The sequence below is a fragment of the Chelonoidis abingdonii genome, chromosome 2, assembly GCF_003597395.2.
Source record: "Chelonoidis abingdonii isolate Lonesome George chromosome 2, CheloAbing_2.0, whole genome shotgun sequence".
Lineage (NCBI taxonomy): Eukaryota > Metazoa > Chordata > Testudines > Testudinidae > Chelonoidis > Chelonoidis abingdonii.
The window spans coordinates 154,202,482-154,224,515 of NC_133770.1; the positions used below are offsets into that span (position 1 = coordinate 154,202,482).

A 22,034-nucleotide genomic window follows, 5' to 3' on the forward strand; every position below is an offset into this window, starting at 1 on the left:
AATCGCTCCTGCTTTCTAAGGCCTGGGCTCTGATGGCCATTCAGTGCCACAGTGAGGCCCATGGTAGTAATGCTCTTCTCCTCGGCTATCCAGAAACTTTTAAGGGTGTTCTAAGAACTTACTGCACCTATAAATTAGGTAACTGTTTGTTTAGTGTGAGGAAGCAATTTAAAGCAAGACACATTCTCATAATGAGGCTGTCTGTGACCATTTCTATGTTTAGCTCTTTCCAGAAGCTACGTGCTCCAGAATATTTTATATTGTAGGCACCACAGAGACATACTATTCCCCAGTTGAAAGAACCTTATACCCTAGGTCAGTGGTACCACCCATTTACAGCATCCTGAATTAAATCTAGACTTTATGACAGCGGCTAAATGACCGAGAGCTAAATAATTTTAGCTGCATAAACTCTCTCCTTCAATTGGCACAAGGCAGCAAAAGCAGGTATTTAATTTAAATCATCTGCAACTCCATGAGCACATTTACATATCAACTGGCATAATTAAATGCCTAGTAGTTTATTCCAAATGCAGATGCACATTTGCTTTGTGCAGTGTGACAATTATAGGTCAAGAAGATTCATCGCTTGTTAAATCTCTGTTCTCTCTCACCAATTGTTTGATTTTTAATTAAATATTTAAATCGCCCATTAAATTAAATTAAGAGATGATTTAGATGCTAATGGTTTTACTCAAGCCACAAGTCTAATGGAAGAGTTGCAATTCCATTTAAAAAAAATGTTTGCAGCTTTTCTCCCTCCTGCTGATCATCCTCTTCCTCTGGCAGTTGGGCATGTGTTATTAATAAGAGAAGAGGGAAAGTTGGGGAAATCTCAATGGGACAGTTGCCAGAGCTCAGTCGCAGGCCGAGGCAGTTGAGAAGGAACTGAGGGTGGTTCTATATAACAATGGCATAGGGCACAAGGCTGACCAGCACGCGTGCGCAGGCCAAATGGACACTGCTATGAGCAATCTCCGATTGAAGACGCAGGGGGCACTAGAACACCTAGAGTGGAGCACCTGTAGGGACAGTACATGAAGAAGAAATCAGAGTTAAGAAGGGCCTGACCCCTCATGCTGTCATTCATGGTTGTGCACCACAATGAGAGCTCTCCGCTCTGTCATGCAACTGGAAGCATTTTACACCCATTGTCCCCAGGTATACATGACAACATAAGTTGCAAGTCAATGAAGAATCAGGCCCCACATCTCTAACTTCAGGTGACTCAGCCTGCTTGTTTGGAATATGATGGCCTAATGCAGAGATAATCCGTCCATGGTACCAACCCAGAAGGAGGAACTGGAAGCCTATCACACAACAAATGGCATCTGCAACTCCTGCAATGCAACAATGAGCCAGGTGAACTTCTGTTTCACTAGAGGGGCTCATGCAAACCTTTCCTTTGGCTATGACTCACATAGGATTGACCTTCCTGAGTATTGATTTGTGTTTAGGGTTTGAGGTCACCGAGGAGATAATACACTCTTTAAAATCCCCCACCCCAGCTATGATAGTGCTAAAAGAGCCATGAAATCATTTATACAAACAGAAAGATTTTTCTAAAGCCCCTAAGTATGCATTTTAGAAATGGTTCAGCCCTACTGGGTATTGTGTGAGCCAACAGAGATTACGGGTCTGTATTTAAGGTATTTAACTGATTGTGATGTCAAGTTAATACTGGAAGTAGCAGGGTTTCTTCAGCTTAAGTCAGAGAGTGGCAGAAAAGAACACCTATTGTAAGCATTTTTAATCTGTCCATTACAGTGTTGTACAGGCATCATATGCAAAAGTTTCAAGCATCATTTAACATAACTGAGGCAAAAAGCTCAGCAAGTTCCAAAGAGGATTTATCCTTTGCTGGAAAGACTGCAAAAGAGCTTAAGTGATGCACAGGGCTTTGAGTGGGGCCTTGTACATAGGGGTGAATTTCACTCTCCAGTATATAACTTAACTAGGGTAAAAATGATAAGGACCATCAATCTTAATGCTTCAGGGCAAACCTTGATCCTTAACTAAGATCAGGAAGATACCTCTTCTCCATTATAACACAGAGCTGCATATTTAACTAGAACAATGAGGAGTCTGGTGGCACCTTAAAGACTAACAGATTTATTTGAGCATAAGCTTTTGTGGGTAAAAACCCCTCTTCTTCAGTTGCTTATGCCCAAATAAATCTGTTAGTCTTTAAGCCGTCCTGCACTGCTTCCAGCAGCTCCCATTGGCCTGGAGCAGCGAGCATCGACTACTGGGAGCCATGATCGGCTGAACCTGTGGACGCGGCAGGTAAACAAACCAGCCCAGCCCGCCAGGGGCTTTCCCTGCACAAGCGGCGGAACAAGTTTGGGAACCACTGCCTTAGACCCTTCACAGGCATTTGAAACTTGATGCAGTGGGATACTGGATAGCCAGTGGAAGGATCCCCCTTTAAAAATTTTCCCACATGAAACTTTAATCCTCAAGTTTATTCAGAGAATCTTGGTTTATTTCTCATCCAAGAGACATAAAAGTCTTTCCCATCCTTTGCTTACAATATTTACCCAACCCTTCTAACAATCTGGTCATATAACGGGAGACGGAAATTTCTTGAAAGGTGTCAGCTGAAACCTGGTGTTCAGCTCTGGTGCCAACATCAAGTGTATCTCTAACCTAATTTGTGGGCAAGAAGAAAGTTAAAGAGCATTGTATCTTTATTAATAATTTTGTCATAATTTCTCCTAATTCAGAGTGTATAAGAGACTTTATAACTGCAAAACTAATATACAATATAGGAATAAATGAATGGTCAATGAGAAATATTTAGCTTTCAGCCATGCACAAAAGAAGAGGTGAGTGTCTCTTAAATAGCATAACACTGAAAACAGCGACTTGGGAGAAAGCAAATCTGCCTTTGCTCATGTCAGTGGTTAATTGAACAAGTAGTTCCACATTCTTCTTCAGACAGGACAAATGTAATTTGCACTCTCCAAGAAAAGTTCAAAAAGCTCACCTTATTTTCGAAGATTATTTCAATGAATATCAACAGCACCTCAGTGATGAAGATCACCAGAAGAACCCAGAAGAACTAAATAGAAAAGAGAAAGTAGGCCATTACTATTGTTCTAGCCAAAGATGTATTCACTCTGACTCATTACAATTGTCATTAGACATGAACAAAAGGTGTTATTACTTGTGTGAAAGTAGAATGAATTATATTGTGAAAATAGAAAGGATTAAAGAAATGCTGTCTGTACCTTTAAGCAAAATTGTTGGAATGCTGCAGTCCAGGTGTCAGGAATACAGACATTAACGATAGAACAAGTTGCACCGTTTAAGGCAATTGGTGAAGTATTAGCCCTTAGAATCGATAAGAGTAGTAAGGAAGTAAGGATATGCATGCTGTGCCCCAGAAATTTTACTGTTTTTGCCTTTCTTCTGTCCGCTTTTGTCTAATTCCCGTCTTTTATCTGTAACAACAAGACTGTTTTGGGTCTTGCATGCCACATCACATTATCTGGGTGTTATTGGCAGAGTGCTGCGCTAATAAAACAGAGTGTCTGACAAATTGTGAGTCCTGATTTTAACTATTGACAATTTGGAGGTCCACAAGAATGGCAACCGTCCTTCACTGGGGCCATGTGAATTCCTGACTGTTTTGTGGACAACCATGGCAGCCCGCACCTGGGCAATTTGGCCCGAGCGGTCCTCCTTCTAAGCGGAAGGCTGCACGCCACAGTGAAGTCTAAATAAATCTCTCTGTTGGTTCCCATCTGTTCTGGTAGGGATCGCGGATCTGACATCAGGAATCTGGTCAGGTAATTTTTCTGTTTTGTCCGGACTGAGGACTGTCCTGTCTCTGTGTCTATCCATCCTCCCTGTGGAGTGTTTGAGTCTGGGTGCCGTCTCCGTCCGGGGATCGGCCGACCAAGGGGTTCCTGTCCCGCGGTCTGAGTGAGTGAAATCTGCACATCGCAGCCGCACCGCACCTTGGGTAAAACCCTTAGTGTGAAAGCAAGGGCGATTGAGGCAGTAGCCTGTGGGCTCCTTTTGTGTGTTGCACTGGGCATCGCTCTGACAACCCTAATTTCCTTCTTGTGTGATTGGTGTGTGAAGTCCTCCTGTATGGGTAACCAGACGTCTAAGCCGGGGCAGTTCCCTAAAGAACTCCGGCTCATTTTATGTATTTTAGGAGGGTCTGGACTCCTGTAAGTTTCTGGAAAAATGGTCTAGGCTAACTCAGGGAGATCCCAAAACTCAGTGGCCACTGTTAGGATCTTGGGACAAGGATCGAGTAGATGTCTTAAAAGACAAACTCGGCCAATCTAAAACTAAATTGGCAAAAGGAGAGGTCGATTGTTTCATGCAATGGTGAAGAGGCAAATCGTAGATGGACAGAATCGAAACTCGCCTCTCTTAAAGATTCAAATGATAAGTTAAAAGCTTTATTGGAAACCTCCTCTCCCACCACTAGACCGAGCGCTCCCTTTACCCTGTTCTCCAAGCAGACCCCCCTTCATACTCCTGTCTCTCGGGGTGGAAAAGACGAAGAAAACCCCTTGCTAGATTCCGGGGACAAGGATGAAGAAGACGCATTAATTGGCCTGGCAGCCTTGCGTCGAATCAATAGATGGCCACCCACGCCCCCAGCTCAGGAACAACTGTCACCAGATTTCCCAGCTCAGGAACAATTCCCAGAAATCTCCATCTCCAGTTCAGACCCGTCCGGATCGTCCGGTACTGCCGAGGCCCATTCCTCTGAACTCACTCTGCCTCGTAAAAGCTTGTGCTTGGGCCTTAAAAATATCCAGGCTCCCCTCCGAATCCTGCATACTAGGGGCCAGGACGGGGATCCCATTTGGAGCTATAAACCCTGGATTCACAGTGAGCTCCTTTCAATTGTAAAAGGCTTTCCAAAGCCCCAAGAAAATCCTACCAAATTTGCAGAGGAATTTTTGTTACTGTGTGATACCTATGAACCCTCTGAGGCAGACCTCCCGCAGCTGTGCAAGCTACTTGTAGCAGCCCCTAGTGAGCATGAAAAATGGCTCACAGCAGCAGATTGGCTCGCTGCTGACGGCCACTCTACTTTACTAGATACTGGTCCTAATGCTGAATACCGAAAAAAGTGTAAGGAACGAGCTAAAAATCTATTTGAAGCCATCCCTCGGGTTGGACTCCTAAAACCAACTGGACGGCCATAAATGGCTGTAAGCAACGACAGGGAGAAAACCCGGGCGACTATCACACCCGGCTAACTGACATTTTTCTGCAACATTCTGGTATACAGCAACCAGATAGAAATGGACAGGGCACCCTGGCTAGTGTGTTTGTTAATGGCCTCCTGCCTGCTATTGGCAACATGCTAAAACGAATAAGTGTTGGGTGGGAGACCGAAACCATGGACAAATTGCAAACAGTGGCAGAGCACTGCCAACGTACTTTAAAAGGAAAAGACGAACAATCAGCTCAACCGTTAATGGCCTTGCAAATACAGCATTATTCAGGGCAGGGCAAACAGTACCGGGGACGGGGAAAATACCAGGGACGGGGACGTGGTCATGGGAGGGGCCAGGGAACTGGATTTTCGGATTATGGGGATGTTTGTAATTACTGTAAACAGCCGGGACATTGGAAGAATGAATGTCCAAGCTGGCCTGGTAACTATGTGAATAACCAGTTAGACCCCCTGCCAGCGCAGCCAGCCAATCCTCAGCCTTACTTTGCCCCACAGCAATGACTGGACACCGGGGAATCTCAGGAAATTTTAGCTCCTTTAGTACCTCTCACTCTCACAGGTGAGTGTGTGTTAACTATCAATGATCTTTCTCTCCCTTTCCTTGTTGATATGGGAGCTTCGTTCCCTGCAGTTTGTACTACCGACCTGCCTGCGGTTCCCCACTCCGGAAAAACCGTGTCCGCTGTGGGCATTGCGGGAGTCCCAACCTCTTATCTCCTTTCAAAATCTCTACCAGTCCAGGTTGGTCACCTTTCTGCGGATCATGCCTTCCTTCTCTCTGATTCCACTCCGGTAAACCTTTTGGGTCGGGATCTGTTATGTAAGCTTGGCTGCACCATATACTGTTCCCTGGATGGGGTCTATTTACAAATTCCCCAGTCTTCCCTGAGTGATTCTGTAGCCTCCCTGCTGTCTGAAACATCCCTTTCTACTCCGGTCCCTTGTTGCCCACTGGTCCCGTCCCTTGAACACCTAATTTCGCAGGTCCCATCCTGTCTGTGGCCAAGCCATCCCTCTGAGGTGGGCCGCTTAAATACTGACCCTGTCTGCATTGCTGTTGACTCTTCCAAACCCCTGCCTCGCCTATCTCAGTACCCTTTAAATCCTAAGGCAGAGGCTGGCATTGCTTCGGTCATAAATGCCCTGCGGGAGCAAGGCATTATTGTTCCCTGTTCCAGTCCCTGTAACACTCCTATCCTCCCCGTTCGAAAAGCTGATGGCAAATCATGGCGATTTGTTCAGGACTTCGAGCCATTAATCGTATTGTCATACCCGCTTTTCCTGTTGTCCCAAACCCAGCAACGATCCTGGCTTCTATCCCACCAGCTGCAACTCATTTTACTGTTGTTGATTTGTGTTCTGCTTTCTTTTCTGTTCCAGTTCACCCTGACTCCCAGTACCTCTTTGCCTTTTCCTACAGGACAGCAATATACATGGACCACGCTCCTCAGGGGTATACGGAAAGTCCATCTTACTTCTCCCAGGCATTAGCCCGAGACCTAGCTGACCTTGTTTTCCATCCGGGTCCACTCTAGTCCAATATGTAGATGACCTGCTTCTCTGTTCCCGTCGTTATCTGCCTCAGAAACTGATTCTTTAGTGCTCCTTACTGCCCTAGCAAACAAAGGTCACACAAGGCTTCTCGCTCTAAACTACAGCTCTGTCAAACCTCTGTCACATACCTTGGTTTTCTCCTCTCCAGGGTTCCCGTACGCTTTCTCCCACCCGCGTCCAGGCTATCCTTAGCTTTCCCCGACCCTGCACTCCACGCCAGGTCCAAAAATTTTGGGCATGGCTGGATTTTGCAGGCAATGGATTCCCCAATATGCCTCCCTTGCAAAACCTCTACAGGAACTCACTCGACTCTCTGTGCCTAATCCCATGCCATGGCCACCTGAAGCAGACTCTGCCTTTGTTTCCCTCAAACAAGTTTGGCTTCTGCCCCGCTTTAGGGCTGCCCAGACTATTCTAAGCCTTTTACCCTTTTCTGCCATGAACAATCTGGATGTGCACTTGGAGTTCTCACTCAGGTGCACGGAGGCAAGAACCGCCCAGTAGCTTATTTCTCTGCCACTTTGGACCCTGTCGCCCAAGGCCTACCCCCCCTGCCTGCGTGCTGTGGCTGCCGCAGCACACCTAGTCGAAACGTCTGAATCCCTTGTCCTTCGCTCCCGCCTTACTCTCATCGTCCTCCACTCTGTAGAAACTCTGCTGTTACAACGCAATACAAGCCACCTCTCCTCCGCTCGCCTTACCAGGCATGAACTTCTACTGCTGTTGGCTTCATATATCACCATAAAGCATTGTTCTCAGTTAAATCCTGCCACTCTCCTTCCCTTGTCTAATGATGGTGATCCTCACGACTGCCTTGCAACTGTCTCTGCTATCACCGTCCTGCGCTCTGACCTTTCTGATGTCTCTCTCCCTAACTCTGACCTTGTTTTGTTTACTGATGGTTCCTGTTTTCGAGACAACCAAGGTTGTCTCCTTGCCGGATACGCTGTAGTGTCACTCTCTGAAACCCTAGAAGCTGCGCCTTTACCTTCTGTAACCTCAGCGCAAGTTGCTGAATTAGTTGCCCTCACCCGTGCCTGCTTTTTGGCGGAGGGACACTCCACCACCATTTACATTGACTCCCGCTATGCTTTTGGGGTTGTACATGACTTTGGCACCCTCTGGCAAGCTCAGGGTTTCCTTACCTCTGCCGGTACCCTTATTGAAAACGGCCCCTATATCGCTGCTTTCCTGTATGCAGTTCTACTTCCCTCTGCCCTGGCTATTGTTAAGTGCCCTGGCCACTCGATGGCGGATACTGATGTTGCTAAGGGTAATGCATTTGCTGATGCCTCTGCTAAACATGCTGCTGCCATAGAACCTTCCCGAGATGCATTTCTAGGTTCCCTCTCTGTTTCTATACCACTGCTATCCTTCACTGACCTCACCCTGCTCCAGGACTCTGCCCCAGAAACCGAAAAATACTCCTGGGTTGCCCAGGGTTGCTCTCTACATCCTGATTCCCTTTAGTATTCGCCCACTGGTGCCTTTGTGGCCCCCTTTTCATCCTACCCATCGCTGGCCACTCTGCTACATGGTGTTTCGCATGTCGGAAAGGAGGGGATGGTCTCTGCTCTAACTAAAGCGGGATGGTGGGCTCCCCATTTCAGCTCTTTTGCAGCCCGCCACTGTGCCGCCTGTACCACTTGCCAAAGCCACAATATTGGTAAACCTGTAAAAGTGGCTCAGGGATTCAGGGGCTTGCCCCAAGCACCCTTCTTGCATTGGTAACTTGATTTTGTACAAATGCCTAAGTGTCAATGATATGAATTTATTCTGGTTATGTTATGTTTATTTTCTGGTTGGATTAAAGCCTTTCCTTGTCGCAAGGCTGACTCACTGTCCGTTGCTAAATATTTGTTAAACCATATTATGCCTGCCAAGGGAATTCCTGCCACTCTGTCCAGTGACCGGGGTACACATTTTACCAGACAATTTGTCCAACACCTGGATCGTATATTACATGTCACACACCTGCTGCACTGTCCCTACCACCCACAAAGTGCAGGTGCTGTGGAAAGGCGAAATAGTGTACTTAAGAATAAGCTTGCTAAGATTTGTGACTCCACAGGGTTAAGCTGGCCAGCAGCTTTACCACTAGCCCTTACGGAAATGCGATCCACTCCATCCCAAAGGCGTAAACTGAGTCCTTTTGAAATTGTTATGGGACGCCCTATGCGAACTGTGGCTACCATTACTCCAGTCCCAGACTTGAACTTGACTCACAGTACGCGCCTTCAATATTGCAAAGGATTAATCCAAGCTGTAAGTCACTTCCATTCACAGGTTCGAGCCACATGGCCGACGGAACCCACCTCTGATGCCTGCCACAACCTTGAGCCAGGTGACTGGGTCTACGTACGGCACCACCATTGAAAACATGCCTTGGAACCTCGGTGGAAGGGTCCTCATCAGGTATTGCTTACTACCCAGACAGCTGTTAAACTATCTGGCATCGCAGCATGGATATATGCTTCACAGTGTAAGAAGACACCCTCCCCGGCGACCCAATCAACACCTCAGAACTGCGCAGAGTCAGTTTTGACTCCAGAAGAAGACGTAGAGGAACAGCCTGCAATACCTTACGATCTACGCTCTTGTAAGGGTTGCCAGAAGCAGACGACAACCTAAAGCAAGGCCCACCAAAAGAAACAGTTGTGAGCCCAGCGCCTGCTGCCTGGTGGATATAAAACCGTGACTGTGGTTCCCTGAGTTAAGGTTGTCAGAACCAGAAGGGTCTTGCTTCCAACATGTGCCTCTGGTGGCGCCTGTTCCTCGGCTGCTGGTGTCTTAAGGTCTGGGGAGCCCACAATGACAATTCTTTTATCCAGCAGCAAGTGTGGATAGCTCAGACCCTTAATATTTCTAAATGCTGGGTCTGCAGCCACATCCCAGCCCACTCTCAAACGGGTGTTCCTGTCCTGGCTATCCCACTCAATTCCTCAGACCTCACTGGAGGACCTTGTCCGTTTAACACAATATGGAACAGTAATGACACCTGGGAAGAGGCTATTGGCAGTTCCTTTATCCCACTTGGGGGAGGGAAAAGGTATGTGGCGTGGGTATGAATGGACAGGCTGGATTGGAAAAAGCGTGTTCGCATATTGTAGCCAATGGTGTAATGGGGATTATTCAAACAAAACTAAAGAGTGGCAGACCACGTATGGGGATATGAATTTTTTCTCACCTGGGTTAAACAGAAAAGTCAATCTCATGTTCCTACATATCTAGTAAAAATAAACAATCTTCAATGATCCCAACAAGCTCTCGTAGAGGATTTACCCTGTTCCTTTGAGGATATTATCTCATATTGTAGATACATATGTAAAAATGGATGCAATCGACCCTCCTCGGCCGTTAATAGAGCCATCCTGGGTTTGTGGAACAAAGCTTTACTGTATTACCACTTCACTGTCAGGTATTTGTTATCGCCCCAACTCTTCCCACAATTCCGAGTACTAGAGTCCCCCAAAGAGCCTCTGTATTTCGGCGAAAAGAAGGAACTTACCAGATGCCAATGGTATATAAATTACATAAGCCCCTTAACTGGAGAGAGGCCATTGGCGGTACCTTTTACTTGGGGATAACGCACATGCAAAAACCTGAGGTAAAGCATAGTTGAAAATAATGAAATGAAACCGAGAAAGTTTAAAACCCTGCAAGACATGGGCGATCCGACAGATGCCTCCAAAACCGTCAGGCATTGGACATATGTGCCTAAGACCTGCGCTCTCACTTGGAAAGAATGTTGTTGTTTATACCTGCACTACAATGACGGTAATAGATTGCGCTAAAATGCCATCTGAGAAAATGCATATTTCCCCATGAAGAGCCGAGTTCTTTTATAAGATAATATATTCAATGTCCTCTGGCATAGAAACATTGTTTCAGGGAGCCTCACACATCCGTCGGAATTTAGTGCTTTTGTATGCTATTCAGTTAATCTCTGTGTTGTATAAACAATAGTGTCACCAGGTGAGTGCAAGCTAAATATGATTTTGATATCACTGATTGAACAAAGAGATAAGGAAACGGTTAATATGTGAAACCCAGTCCCATGTGGCATGGCGAAGCGTTGACAAAAGGAGGATTGTGAAGTAGAATGATAGTATTGTGCAAGATAGATAAGGATTAAAGAAATGCTGTCTGGTACTTTATGCAAAATTGTTGAATGCTGCAATCCAGGTTCATGGAATACAACATTAACATAGAAATCAATTGCACCGTTAATGGGACTGGTGAAGTATTAGCCTTAGATCGATAAGACTTAGTAAAGGAAGTAGGATATGCATGCTGTGCCCCAGGTGAATTTTACTGTTTTGCTTTCTTTGTCCCTTTGTCTAATTCCCGCTCTTTTGTCTGTATAAATAAGACTGTTTGAGTCTTGCATGGCCACTCACATTATCTGGGTGTTATTGGTGGAGTGCTGCGCTAATAAAACAGAGTGGTCTGACAAATTGTGAGTCCTGATTCTAACTTTGACACTTGCTTCAAATTCTTGTTTGAAGAAATATTAGGGGGTTATAACAGTAATATATATGCAGATATTTATCATGAAGGGCTATAAAGTGCATCACACACTAGGTATATATTAAGGATTGCCTCACACCACTGAAATGCAGGAGCTGCAAAGAGACTTTGGGTAAGTCTACACTACAAAATTCAGCTGACCTAAGTTACATTGATGTACAGCTACAGCAGTAATTGCATTGCTTTTGCATGTCCACACTATGCTCCTTGTGTCAGCAGTTCATGTCCTCACTAGGAACACTTGCGCCAATTTAACTGCCAGCATGGGGCATTGTGGGATGGCGTCTGAAAGGCAGCAATAGTCAATGTAAGCAATGCAGCGTCTACGCTGACGCTGAGTCACCCTTACTACATCAACTTAAGCACCACGTGGAGGTGAAGTTATTAAGCCGAGTCACATCGGTGGGAGCTACATTTTAACATAGATGCTTACAGAGTTAGCTGGAGGTGTGTGTGTGGTGGGGGAAATTGATCTAAGTTACGCAACTTCAGCTATGTGAATAACATAGCTGAAGTCAGCGTACTTAGATCTACTTACCGCTGTGTCTTCACTGTGGTAAGTCAACGGCTGACGCTCTCCTGTCAACTCCGCCTGCACCTCTCGCCCTGGTGGAGTACCAGAGTTGACAGGAGAGCACTCAGCGGTCGATTTATCGCATCTAGACTAGATGCGATAAATCGACCCCTGCTGGATCAATCACTGCCCATTGATCCAGCAGGTAATGTAGACAAGCCCTTAGTGTAGACCAGGCCTTTGTAATAGTTTAGGAAAGGAAAGATCTCTAGTCCAACTGGGAGTACAGGAACGGTTTTAGGGAAGCAAAATATAAGGACTCATTTGGATTCTAGATGGGGCTCTAGTTCCTACTTTTAAAAAATCTGCCATGAGGAGACAAACAGCTACTAGCCGTCAGTTAGTTTTTACCGAGCAATTCTCCCCAAAGTGCTAATCAGCGTAGCATCTAGGTGCTGTACAGATCAGCATAGAAACACACAGGCAAGAAACCAGAAGACCAAGGAGAAGATGAGAATTGGTCGGAGGATTGGTCACAATTTTTATACCCACGTATTCATGACATCTTATTAACCATAACTCCACGGTGGCAGCATGCTTATCATTAATCTGTTTGTAATATCCTCATTATGCCTCTGCTTTTATTGCTTATCTCTCACATATGTCTGAGTCAATGTTATTGCTCCTCATCATAATAGATTTAATATAATGAAACACGAGAGTGATTTACTCCTGGCTTCTCCTCACAGGATACCAGCGATTTCATCATCGATTTGCTTTATTGTCACTGCAGGTGATCAGGGCCTCCTAGGATGCTGTTTCTCACCACATAAGTGGGGATGTTTAAACACATCATGCCTCAACATTCCATCCCCCACACAAATTCTTCTGGTTTCCATCAGGAAGGCCCAATCCCACACTACTGAGCTCAATGGAAATGTTGCCATTGATTTTGATGCGAGTGGGAGCAGGTCCTAACTTCATTGCTGTCTGCACTGAACTATATAGTTTCCAATGAACGATGAGCCCAGATGTTGCAAGGATGTATGCTTATATGTCCTAATTCTGTGTTTCTCAACCTTTTCGGGTTGGCGATCATGTATTCAAAGTAAAAAATGTTCATGATTCTCCACTTATATTTACTGTAAGACTAAAACAATGCAACGATGATAAGCCTATGTAATGTCATGGTGTGTGTTTTGAGAGGCTGACAGAGAATATCTGACTTTGAGGTGAGGGTGTTTGGGGAGTGGATGAATACAATCTAAAGCAAAGAAAATCTAAAATTTTAAAGCCTTGCAACCCCACTGATTGCCTTTTCATGACCCCACTGAGGCGTCACAACCCACTTATTGAGAAACAATATTGCCCTAATTGACAGCTGCTTTCTGAGAGAGAAAATGCTCGGTGCCATCTCAGAGTCCTGGCTCTCTCCATCCAGTGCCCCATCTCCAGCCATCTCTGATGCTTCAGTGGAAGGAGACCAACACCCCGCCCTCAAGAATACATTTTGGGCAGATGGGTAATCTCTTCCTGACCTTTGCAGTGACTATCTGAAGTCCCAAGGCATGAGATTTAGAAACATCTGACATGAAGCAGAATGGACCTTCGGGACTGCTGACTCCTCCAAGTCCTGCCTCTACACAATACCACTCATAAATTAGTCCAGCTCTCTCTCATACTACTATGCACCCACCTATACTCAATGGTAGTAGGAATACCTGATGCTCCCAGTGCTTTTCATTCACAGATCTCAAAGCATTTTTCTCCCAACTTTGTAGCTCAGGTCCATGCTTATCAAAAAAAACACCCACGGATCAACTCTGATTCCCTGTGAGAATGGAAAGATGTCCTCTGCACATTTTACAGTGTAGAAACATATCCACATGCTCTCGCTCTCTCTTACTAGGCTCTGATATAATCCACTGGAAATGAAAGAGTTACCATAGTAACTAACTACCTCATCAGATGTTGTCTTTAAAATACAGAACAACTTTATAAAAGGCAATTTACTTACCCGGTCATTAAATTTGTTCCTTGTGTCGTTAAAATGTGCATTTACAAAGCACCTTCCAAGGCAAGTATCCAAGGGAGTTGTACGGTAAGAAATCATTTACCAAACTCAATGAGTCCAGTCAAAAGGCTTAAGGAAGTGGTGACAACTTAATAGTATGGTTACAATGAAATAACATGCAGGTTCACAATAACTCCACTGGAAACAGGAGTGATTATTTGTTAAACTGATAGCTATCAGGAGCAAAGCTTCGATTAACAATTAACTGTTAGGGTTTGTTGACGTGGGGACATCCAGGAAAGTTAATCCAAACTAATTAAAGGTGTGAATTTGAAGTGGGTTAGCTGCATTCAGCTCCCTCATTCAGAATTAACCTGATTTTGTCCACGTTGGAAGTGAATTAAGATAAACCAGACTACGGTCACTTTAATTTTAAATGAGGATGTTCACAGAGGGGCTGAATTCAGTTTAACGAATACACTTCAAATTCATACCTTTAATTAATTTGGATTAACCTTTCTAGATGTCCCCATGTCAACAAACCCCCATAGGCCATGTCTACATTGCAATAAAACACCTGCAGCTGGCCCATGTCAGCTGATCTGGGCTCACATGGCTTGGGTTGCGGGGCTATAAAATTGTAGTATAGACATTTGGGCTTGGGCCAGAGCCTGTGATGGGGGAGGGTCCCAGATCCCAGGCTCCACCTGAGTCCAGAAGTCTACACCGCAATTGTACAGCCCTGCAGCTTGAGCCAGCTGACACAGACCAGCTGTGGGTGTTTTATTGCAGTGCATACATACCAGAGACAGTACTGTAGAAATATCACCACATGCATTACAATCTAGATCAGGATCGAGTGGGTCTAATGTAATCAGACAAGGAATTCCATAACAATCGACCAAGGATAACACCTTAATTTGAGGATGGTGGATAGAATAGTAAACTGGGGCAAATATGTACAAGAAGGAAAGATATATAGAGAGGAGCCCAGCAAAGAAACCCAAGGCAGTGATGGGCATACAGGTTTATATATTTGAGGAAAGAAAGATCTTCTCATAAGCAGGGTACCAGAATTACAGTTCTGTTCTCACATCTGCCTAAGATTCACTGTGTGACCACGGGCAAGTGTCTGTCCCTCTGTGCCTCAGTTTCCCCATCTGCAAAATGAAGATAATGCTCATCCACTTTTGCAAAGGGCTTTAAGATCTATAGAGGGAAAGGTCTATTATTATGGGGAAATAACTGTTTCATGAACATGCGTCATTGACTTTCAAATTATCAGAACAAAATATTTCTGCACTAGTTTGCAACTGAAGAAAAATAGTGAATATGTTTCATCGACAAAAATAAACATTTGACACAGGGCTCTTAGAAATCCTTATTTAGGTCTAATCCATCTACAATGCGAGAAAACTGAATGCAACCTACCAGCATCCAGAGGAAATGAATGCAGATTTTTATTGACCCTATCTTGGATTAAATCCCTAGGTTTGGCACTCATTTCAAGTGAAAGTAATTTTAGAAGGGATAAAACTGTCATACCCATAGACTCCTTGTGGTCAGTCAAACATGATGAGCTCTTGAAAGAATTATAAAAGGGCCACCAGACCAACACTCATTTAGCCCTAAAATGAACTCTTCTCTCTGCTAAGGGGAGCGCAGGAATTGTTGACAATGTAGTTATGTGGAAAACTGAAATGAGACCTCTTAAAAAGCAGTGAGTCTGCAAAGAAAGGCCATTTAATTAACTCTGTAAATTGCAAAGCTTCATTTTGTCAAAGAGAAACCCCAAATAGATAATCAGATGTGCAATTTTTCTTTGCATTCCAACAAGTCTGTCCTTCACAGAGCATACACTGAACTCGTCAGTTCTTGGCTTTACTTTAATCCTCTCTATTCATTTCTGTTATTAATACACCTGTATCTCTAGTTTCCACTGGATACTTTTTCTAAGATTGTGACAATCATTACGTTTCTATTAGAGAATTCAGCCTCCTCCATGTTAATTAAGAACACACTTGATCTGCTAAAATATAGAAGGCCTTGTTGGCTTATTAACATATTTGTACGCTATTGGCATAAATCCAGGGGTTGGGAGCCGTTCTTGTTTATTCTGTTACATTGTAGTGTGCCCTAATGTTTGGCTTCCTTTGATTCAGTGGGTCAAATTCACACCTACCTCCTTCAACTGACTGCACAGACACACACGTAGCAGTCACTTTAACCACCACTAACTGTAGCCAACTGGAAGGTAAGAACCCAGGAACAGTCCACAAGCACCATTGCATGGTAGTTTAGCACAAGAAATGGAGACTGGAAGGATTTAGGAAAGCAGAGTGGGTGGCGCATGTGGCTAGTTACTGTATTTTATTCGACCTTAAAGGGTGAAGTCGGCCTCCTTGCCAGTTAGCATAGCAATGCCAGAGTTAGTTCAAAGTGGTTACTGACTGATAGAATGCGCCATGCACATGGTGCTTCCCTTTGTGGAGCCTTTATATTTGGCCTGTCTTTTTTAGTTGTTTCCTTTGCTTTAGAATAAAAGTCATGCACACCGAAACTATATTTCTTTTCCCTTAGAGTATGTCTAGACAGTAGTCACTGGGCATAATTGCAGCTGGAGACAGCATGCCCAAAATAGATTTCATTTAGCTAGCTCGGCTCTCAAAATAGCAAGGCTGCAGCACTGTGAACCTCAGTACAGGGGAGTCACAGCTTAGGTTAGGGTTAGGTTCTGAAGTTAGCGTGTAAGGCGAAAATCGCCTATAGTCAAACTCTGATTGAGAGGCATGGCAGAGGGAATTGCCCACACCACAGGTACAGTATTTAAATTGTTATTTTTCTCTTTTGTGTTTTGTTTTGCTGAGTGCATATAGTTAAAATTGCATAAGTTAAATGCGCCTATGATTCGACTCCACTGTACAGGCTAGTTCCGAGAGCTGCTACCCTGGGTTCTGGGTAAGTTTGTAGAGCCCACGTTGCCACAACCTCACTGCTCAATGACCTGAGCTAGCCAGATTACAGGGAGTTTGAGAATGTCAATTTAATCTACAAAAACATCCGGTGACTGCAGTCTAGACATACCATTAGTCTATGTGGAAACATAACAATATAATTAATCACAATGCTGCGATTTCATCATGATGATGATGATAAATACTTAGACAGGGCAGAGGAGTTGAAATATGGCCAGGACACTTAGGTTAGTCCCTCCTCTTGAATAAAGAGTCAATAGTTAATGTCTATCTGAGTGATTAAATGCTGCACCTACTATTAAAAGAAATACCCTCTTGACAATGATGCTTTTATCAGATTGTTCTGAATTTAACTTTCAATCCAAAAGTAGCACAACTATTAGTCGTTAATCACCTTGTTCATGTCTGATTTCATCAAGCCAACTAAATGCTCCCCCTAAAAATGGGAATGTTGAGGACTTCAACAGAATTTTAATTACTTCAGTACCACAAAATGCACTGGCAGTGGCAACAGATGATGCATGTTGTGAGCCTCCTGTGATCAGTAAGGGGTTAAGTATTGCTAAAGAGAAGGAGACTAATGATGGAAAGAGCATACATGGGGCAGAGGTTGGGAGTCATGTGACCAAATTTCTATTCCTAGCTTTATCATAAAATTTAGGGACCACTGCAAAATGGCACATTTCTTTATTGAGGTCACATAGATATCAATTTGACACCCTTCATGCATCGTCTCTGTGAAGCGGTAGAAAATAATTTGCTCCTTAACCTTTTCCCTGTTTCCCATGCATCTTAATCATAGAAACATAGAATATCAGGGTTGGGAGGGATCTCAGGAAGTCATCTAGTTCAACCGCCTGCTCAAAGCAGGACCAACCCCAACTAAATCATCCCAGCCAAGGGTTTTGTCAAGCCTGACCTTAAAAACCTCTAAGGAAGGAGATTCCATCACCTCCCTAGGGAACCCATTCCAGTGCTTCACCACTCTCCTAGTGAAAACATTTTTCCTAATATCCAACCTAAACCTCCTCCACTGCAACTGGAGACCATTACTCCTTGTTCTGCCATCTGCTGAGAACAGTCTAGATCCATTCTCTTTGGAATCCCCTTTCAGGTAGCGGAAAGCAGCTATCAAATCCCTCCACCCCTTCTTCTCTTCTGCAGACCAGATAATCTCAGTTCCCTCAGCCTCTCCTCATCAATCATGTGTTCCAGCGCCCTAATCATTTTTGTTGCCCTCCACTGTACTCTTTCCAATTTTTCCAAATCCTTCTTGTAATGTGAGGCCTAAAACTGGACATGGTACTCCAGATGAGGCCTCGCCAATGCCGAATAGAGGGGAATGATCATGTCCCCCAATCTGCTGGCAATGCCCTTACTTATACAGCCCAAAATGCCGTTAGCCTTCTTGGCAACTAGGGCACACTGTTGATGCATATCCAGCTTCATATCCACTGTAACCTCTAGGTCCTTTTCTGCAGAACTGCTGCCTAGGCACTCGGTCCCTAGTCTGTAGCAGTGCATGGGATTCTTCCGTCCTAAGTGCAAGACTCTGCACTTGTCCTTGTTGAACCTCATCAGATTTCTTTTGGCCCAATCCTCTAATTTGTCTAGGTCCCTCTGTATCCTATCCCTACCCTCCAGCATATCTACCACTTCTCCCAGTTTAGTGTCATCTGCAAACTTGCTGAAGGTGCAATCCACGCCATCCTCCATCTCATTAATGAAGATATTGAACAAAACCGGCCCCAGGACTGACCCTTGGGGCGCTCCGCTTGATACCAGCTGCCAACTAGACATGGAGCCATTGATCATGTCTCTTCTTCAACAATGTTACATTCTTGCTTGTCTTAATTACAGAAAACGTTACATTTTACCAGTTGGGCAGCTGGTTGCCATTGACACTAGGCCAAACCGCAACACTTGTTAGATTCTTTGTCAACATAACCCCTTTGCAAGACTTTATACATATGCGATTAGCAAAAAGGAGCCAAAGTCATCACATTAGAGTCACGGAAGTTATATCAGGGATACATTTAACTCAGTGTGTCCAATTCCTTGACAATTGAGCAACCACCTTAAAAAACAGGCAACAAAATTCCACTCAACTTTAAAGAGCAAAATAGCCAATAAAGATTTTTTGCTACCAATTTATCCTGTTCAAAACAGGCCAGATGAAGTGGGAACAAGTTCCTGATTTCTTATTAAATTAACACTTGCCTGAGCCAGTTTCTTTTAAAAAGTTCATCAATCACGATATGGGCAATAAATTATACTTATCTTTTTCTCAAATGCTTTGGAAAATGATTAATCATTTCAACTGCCGTGATGCCACTCCACGGACTGTTTTTTACTCATTTAACAAATGCCTGCCCTACTTAAAAAAAAATATTAGTCTTGTCTACAGCAAAATTGAGAAATGAAGCAAGGCTCACAGGGAGAGGGGATCATAATACATGATCTATACCTTTTGTCCCAATCAGTGATGGATCCAAACAAGAATGACTTCACCTTTGATTGGAGCTTGGATGAATTAACACCTGGATCCAAATTCTGGTAGCAATGCAGCACCCATCCTATTATATACAGTGCAGGAGGCAAAAATCCCTAAATTGGGCTGCACGGATATTCGCCTACAAGATCAGAAGGTTCTCTCCATCTGGGTTAAGACAGGGTCACAAGGGCACCAGGGGGCTGTAAGCCAAACACATTCTTCACATTGAGTCTGACTTGATCCCTGCTGTACACACACAGAGGTAATGAGGTTTCCTTCCAATAGCAAGTGTGGGGCAGGGTGCTCTTGGTACTTAGACCGAAGTGCTCTGTTTGAACACCAAGGAGCTGGAAAAAATGCACCCCACACTAGAACTCCAGGATTCCGCTGACCCAGAATTGCCAGGTATTTACAGCCAGGACAGGAAACCTCCAGAGTCTTTCAAGAATGTGCCTCAACATTTCCAGCCCAATTCCAGGCTCAGGAAGAGCCTGAAAATCTAGACTTATGGGTAATTATCTGAAACCAAACCTCAAACAATTTGAAGTTCACTCATCACTAGGCAGCTTCCCCTGAGGAATCAATCCATCACTATCAGCCTGACTTTCAAAGATACTGAACACCAGCAGTTCCCATTGACTTCTCTAGGTTCTCAGCATCTTTGAAAGTTAGACCATCTGTAGTTACTACTTAAGATGGCCACTGGTTGGTACAGATTGGCATATGGATGGGAGACTAGTTGGTTCCTCTAGAAAAAACAACCCTCCCCCCCACCGCCAAAGTGGAAAAAAGGTGAGGATAGGTGGATTGGTGATCCATACAATGGGTCAGCACAGGTCTGACGCACCACTGGGGAGAATTTCACCCCAATGGGTAAGAAAATATTGGGCTGAAGTACCAAAAGCCTGAGCAATGTGGTTCTGCTGTCCATTTTATAACAATGGCCATACTGGTTCAGACCAAAAGGTCCATCTAGCCCAGTAGCCTGTCTTCCAACAGTGGCCAATGCCAAGTGCTTCAGAGGAAATGAACAGGACAGGCAATCATTTAGTGATCCATCCTCTGTCATCCACTCCCAGCTTCTGGCAGTCAAAGGCTTAGGACATGCGGAGCATTGGTTGCATCCCTGACCATCTTGGTATTAGCTATTGATGGATATCCCCCATGAATTTATCTAATTCTTTTTTGAACCCATTATACTTTGGCCTTCACAACTTCCCTTGCAGATTCCACAGGTTGACGTGTGTTGTGTAAGTACTTCTTTTTGTTTGTTTTAAACCTGCTGCTATTAATTTCATTGGATACCTTGTTTCTTGTGTTATGTGAAGGAATAAACCACACTTCCTTAATCGCTTTCTCCACATCAGTCACAATTTTGTAGACCTCTGTCATATCCGCACTTAGTAGTCTCTTTCCACTGCCAAAGTCCCAATCTTTTTAAATCTCTTCGCAGACAGAACTGTTCCATATCCTTATAATTTTAGTTCCATTTTCTGAACCTTTTCCGATTCTAATAGATCTTTTTTGAGATGGGTGACCAGAACTACATGCATCTACTTCCTCATCTATACCCACTTCTACTCTAAATATGGCCGCAAGGATTGAACAAAGGGTGAGTGTCATGCTATGTCAAAGCTTTCTGGACGTTACCCTGCATTTGCACCTTTAAGTGCTTTCTCTGAAGATGCAATTGATACAGCAGGTGGCCTGCTGCTTAGAGACGAGAGCCCAACCCAACACAGGAATGTTAAAAAGTGCACTTTCTCTTCATTATAATATCCCATTCTCATTCAGCTCAACAACCACAGGAAAAAGGCCTGACAGAGAAAATGACTATCTTTTTTTACCTGCAGATCCTTACAAGCCTAAATCTATAAATAAAAGCCATGTATATGGGCAGGGGGCAACAGGATTCCTACAGATAAAAGCTAAACATACCCAGATTTCACTAGCTTTTAAAGCTCTTTACAAGGGACAACTGATCCAAGAATTTCCAAGTTTGGGATCTACTTCAGGATTAAGGCTAAACCACCACAGCAGAGGCTGAGCAGAAGTTCTGTAAAGACATTGAAGTCTAGATTGAGAATATTGGTGTTGACCTGAAGGATTAGTGAGAGGGATAAGTAGGTACATCAGTCATTTGTTGATAAAGGCTGCAAGAAAGGCCCGGTCTACACTACGAGATTAAATCGATTTTAGATACGCAATTTCAGCTACGAGAATAGCGTAGCTGAAATCGAATATCTAAAATCGATTTACTCACCCGTCTTCACCGCGCGGGATTGATCCGCGCGGTTCGCTGTGTCGAATCCGGAAGTCCAGTCATCTAGCTGGAATTCCGGAATCGATCTAAGCACGCTCTGGGATCGAGATATCGTGTCCAGACCAGACGTGATATTTCGATCCCCGAGCAATCGATTTTAAAGCGCCGATCCGGTGCGTAGTCTAGACGTGGCCAAAGAGAGGTAAAATAAGACTGTGCAGGTGTGTACTGACATGACAATGAGCTGACAAAGGATAAACTGTAGTTGAAATATATTGTTATCATTTCAAAAATTTTGGAAGATTACCAGAAAGGCCACATCTGCACTACAAAATTAAGTCAACATAATTTATGTCGGCATACAGCCACCACAGTAATTACACTGCTTGGGCATGTCCACATTTTGCATGTCCGCACTACGAGCGCTGGTGTCAATTGTACTGTCAGTGTGGGGCACTGTGGGATGGCTCCTGAA

At 44.2% G+C, this 22,034-nt stretch overlaps 1 protein-coding gene across 2 annotated transcripts in view; it reads right to left on the bottom strand.

Annotated features, from left to right (window-relative positions):
- Nucleotides 1-22,034, bottom strand: part of LOC116840018 (tetraspanin-15-like) — a 216,745-nt gene that overhangs the window by 113,769 nt on the left and 80,942 nt on the right. For both annotated transcript variants that reach the window (XM_075062739.1, XM_075062738.1), the window contains exon 3: nucleotides 2,990-3,064. In XM_075062739.1, the coding sequence (XP_074918840.1) occupies nucleotides 2,990-3,064 (75 nt within the window). The remainder of the gene's footprint in view (nucleotides 1-2,989; nucleotides 3,065-22,034) is intronic.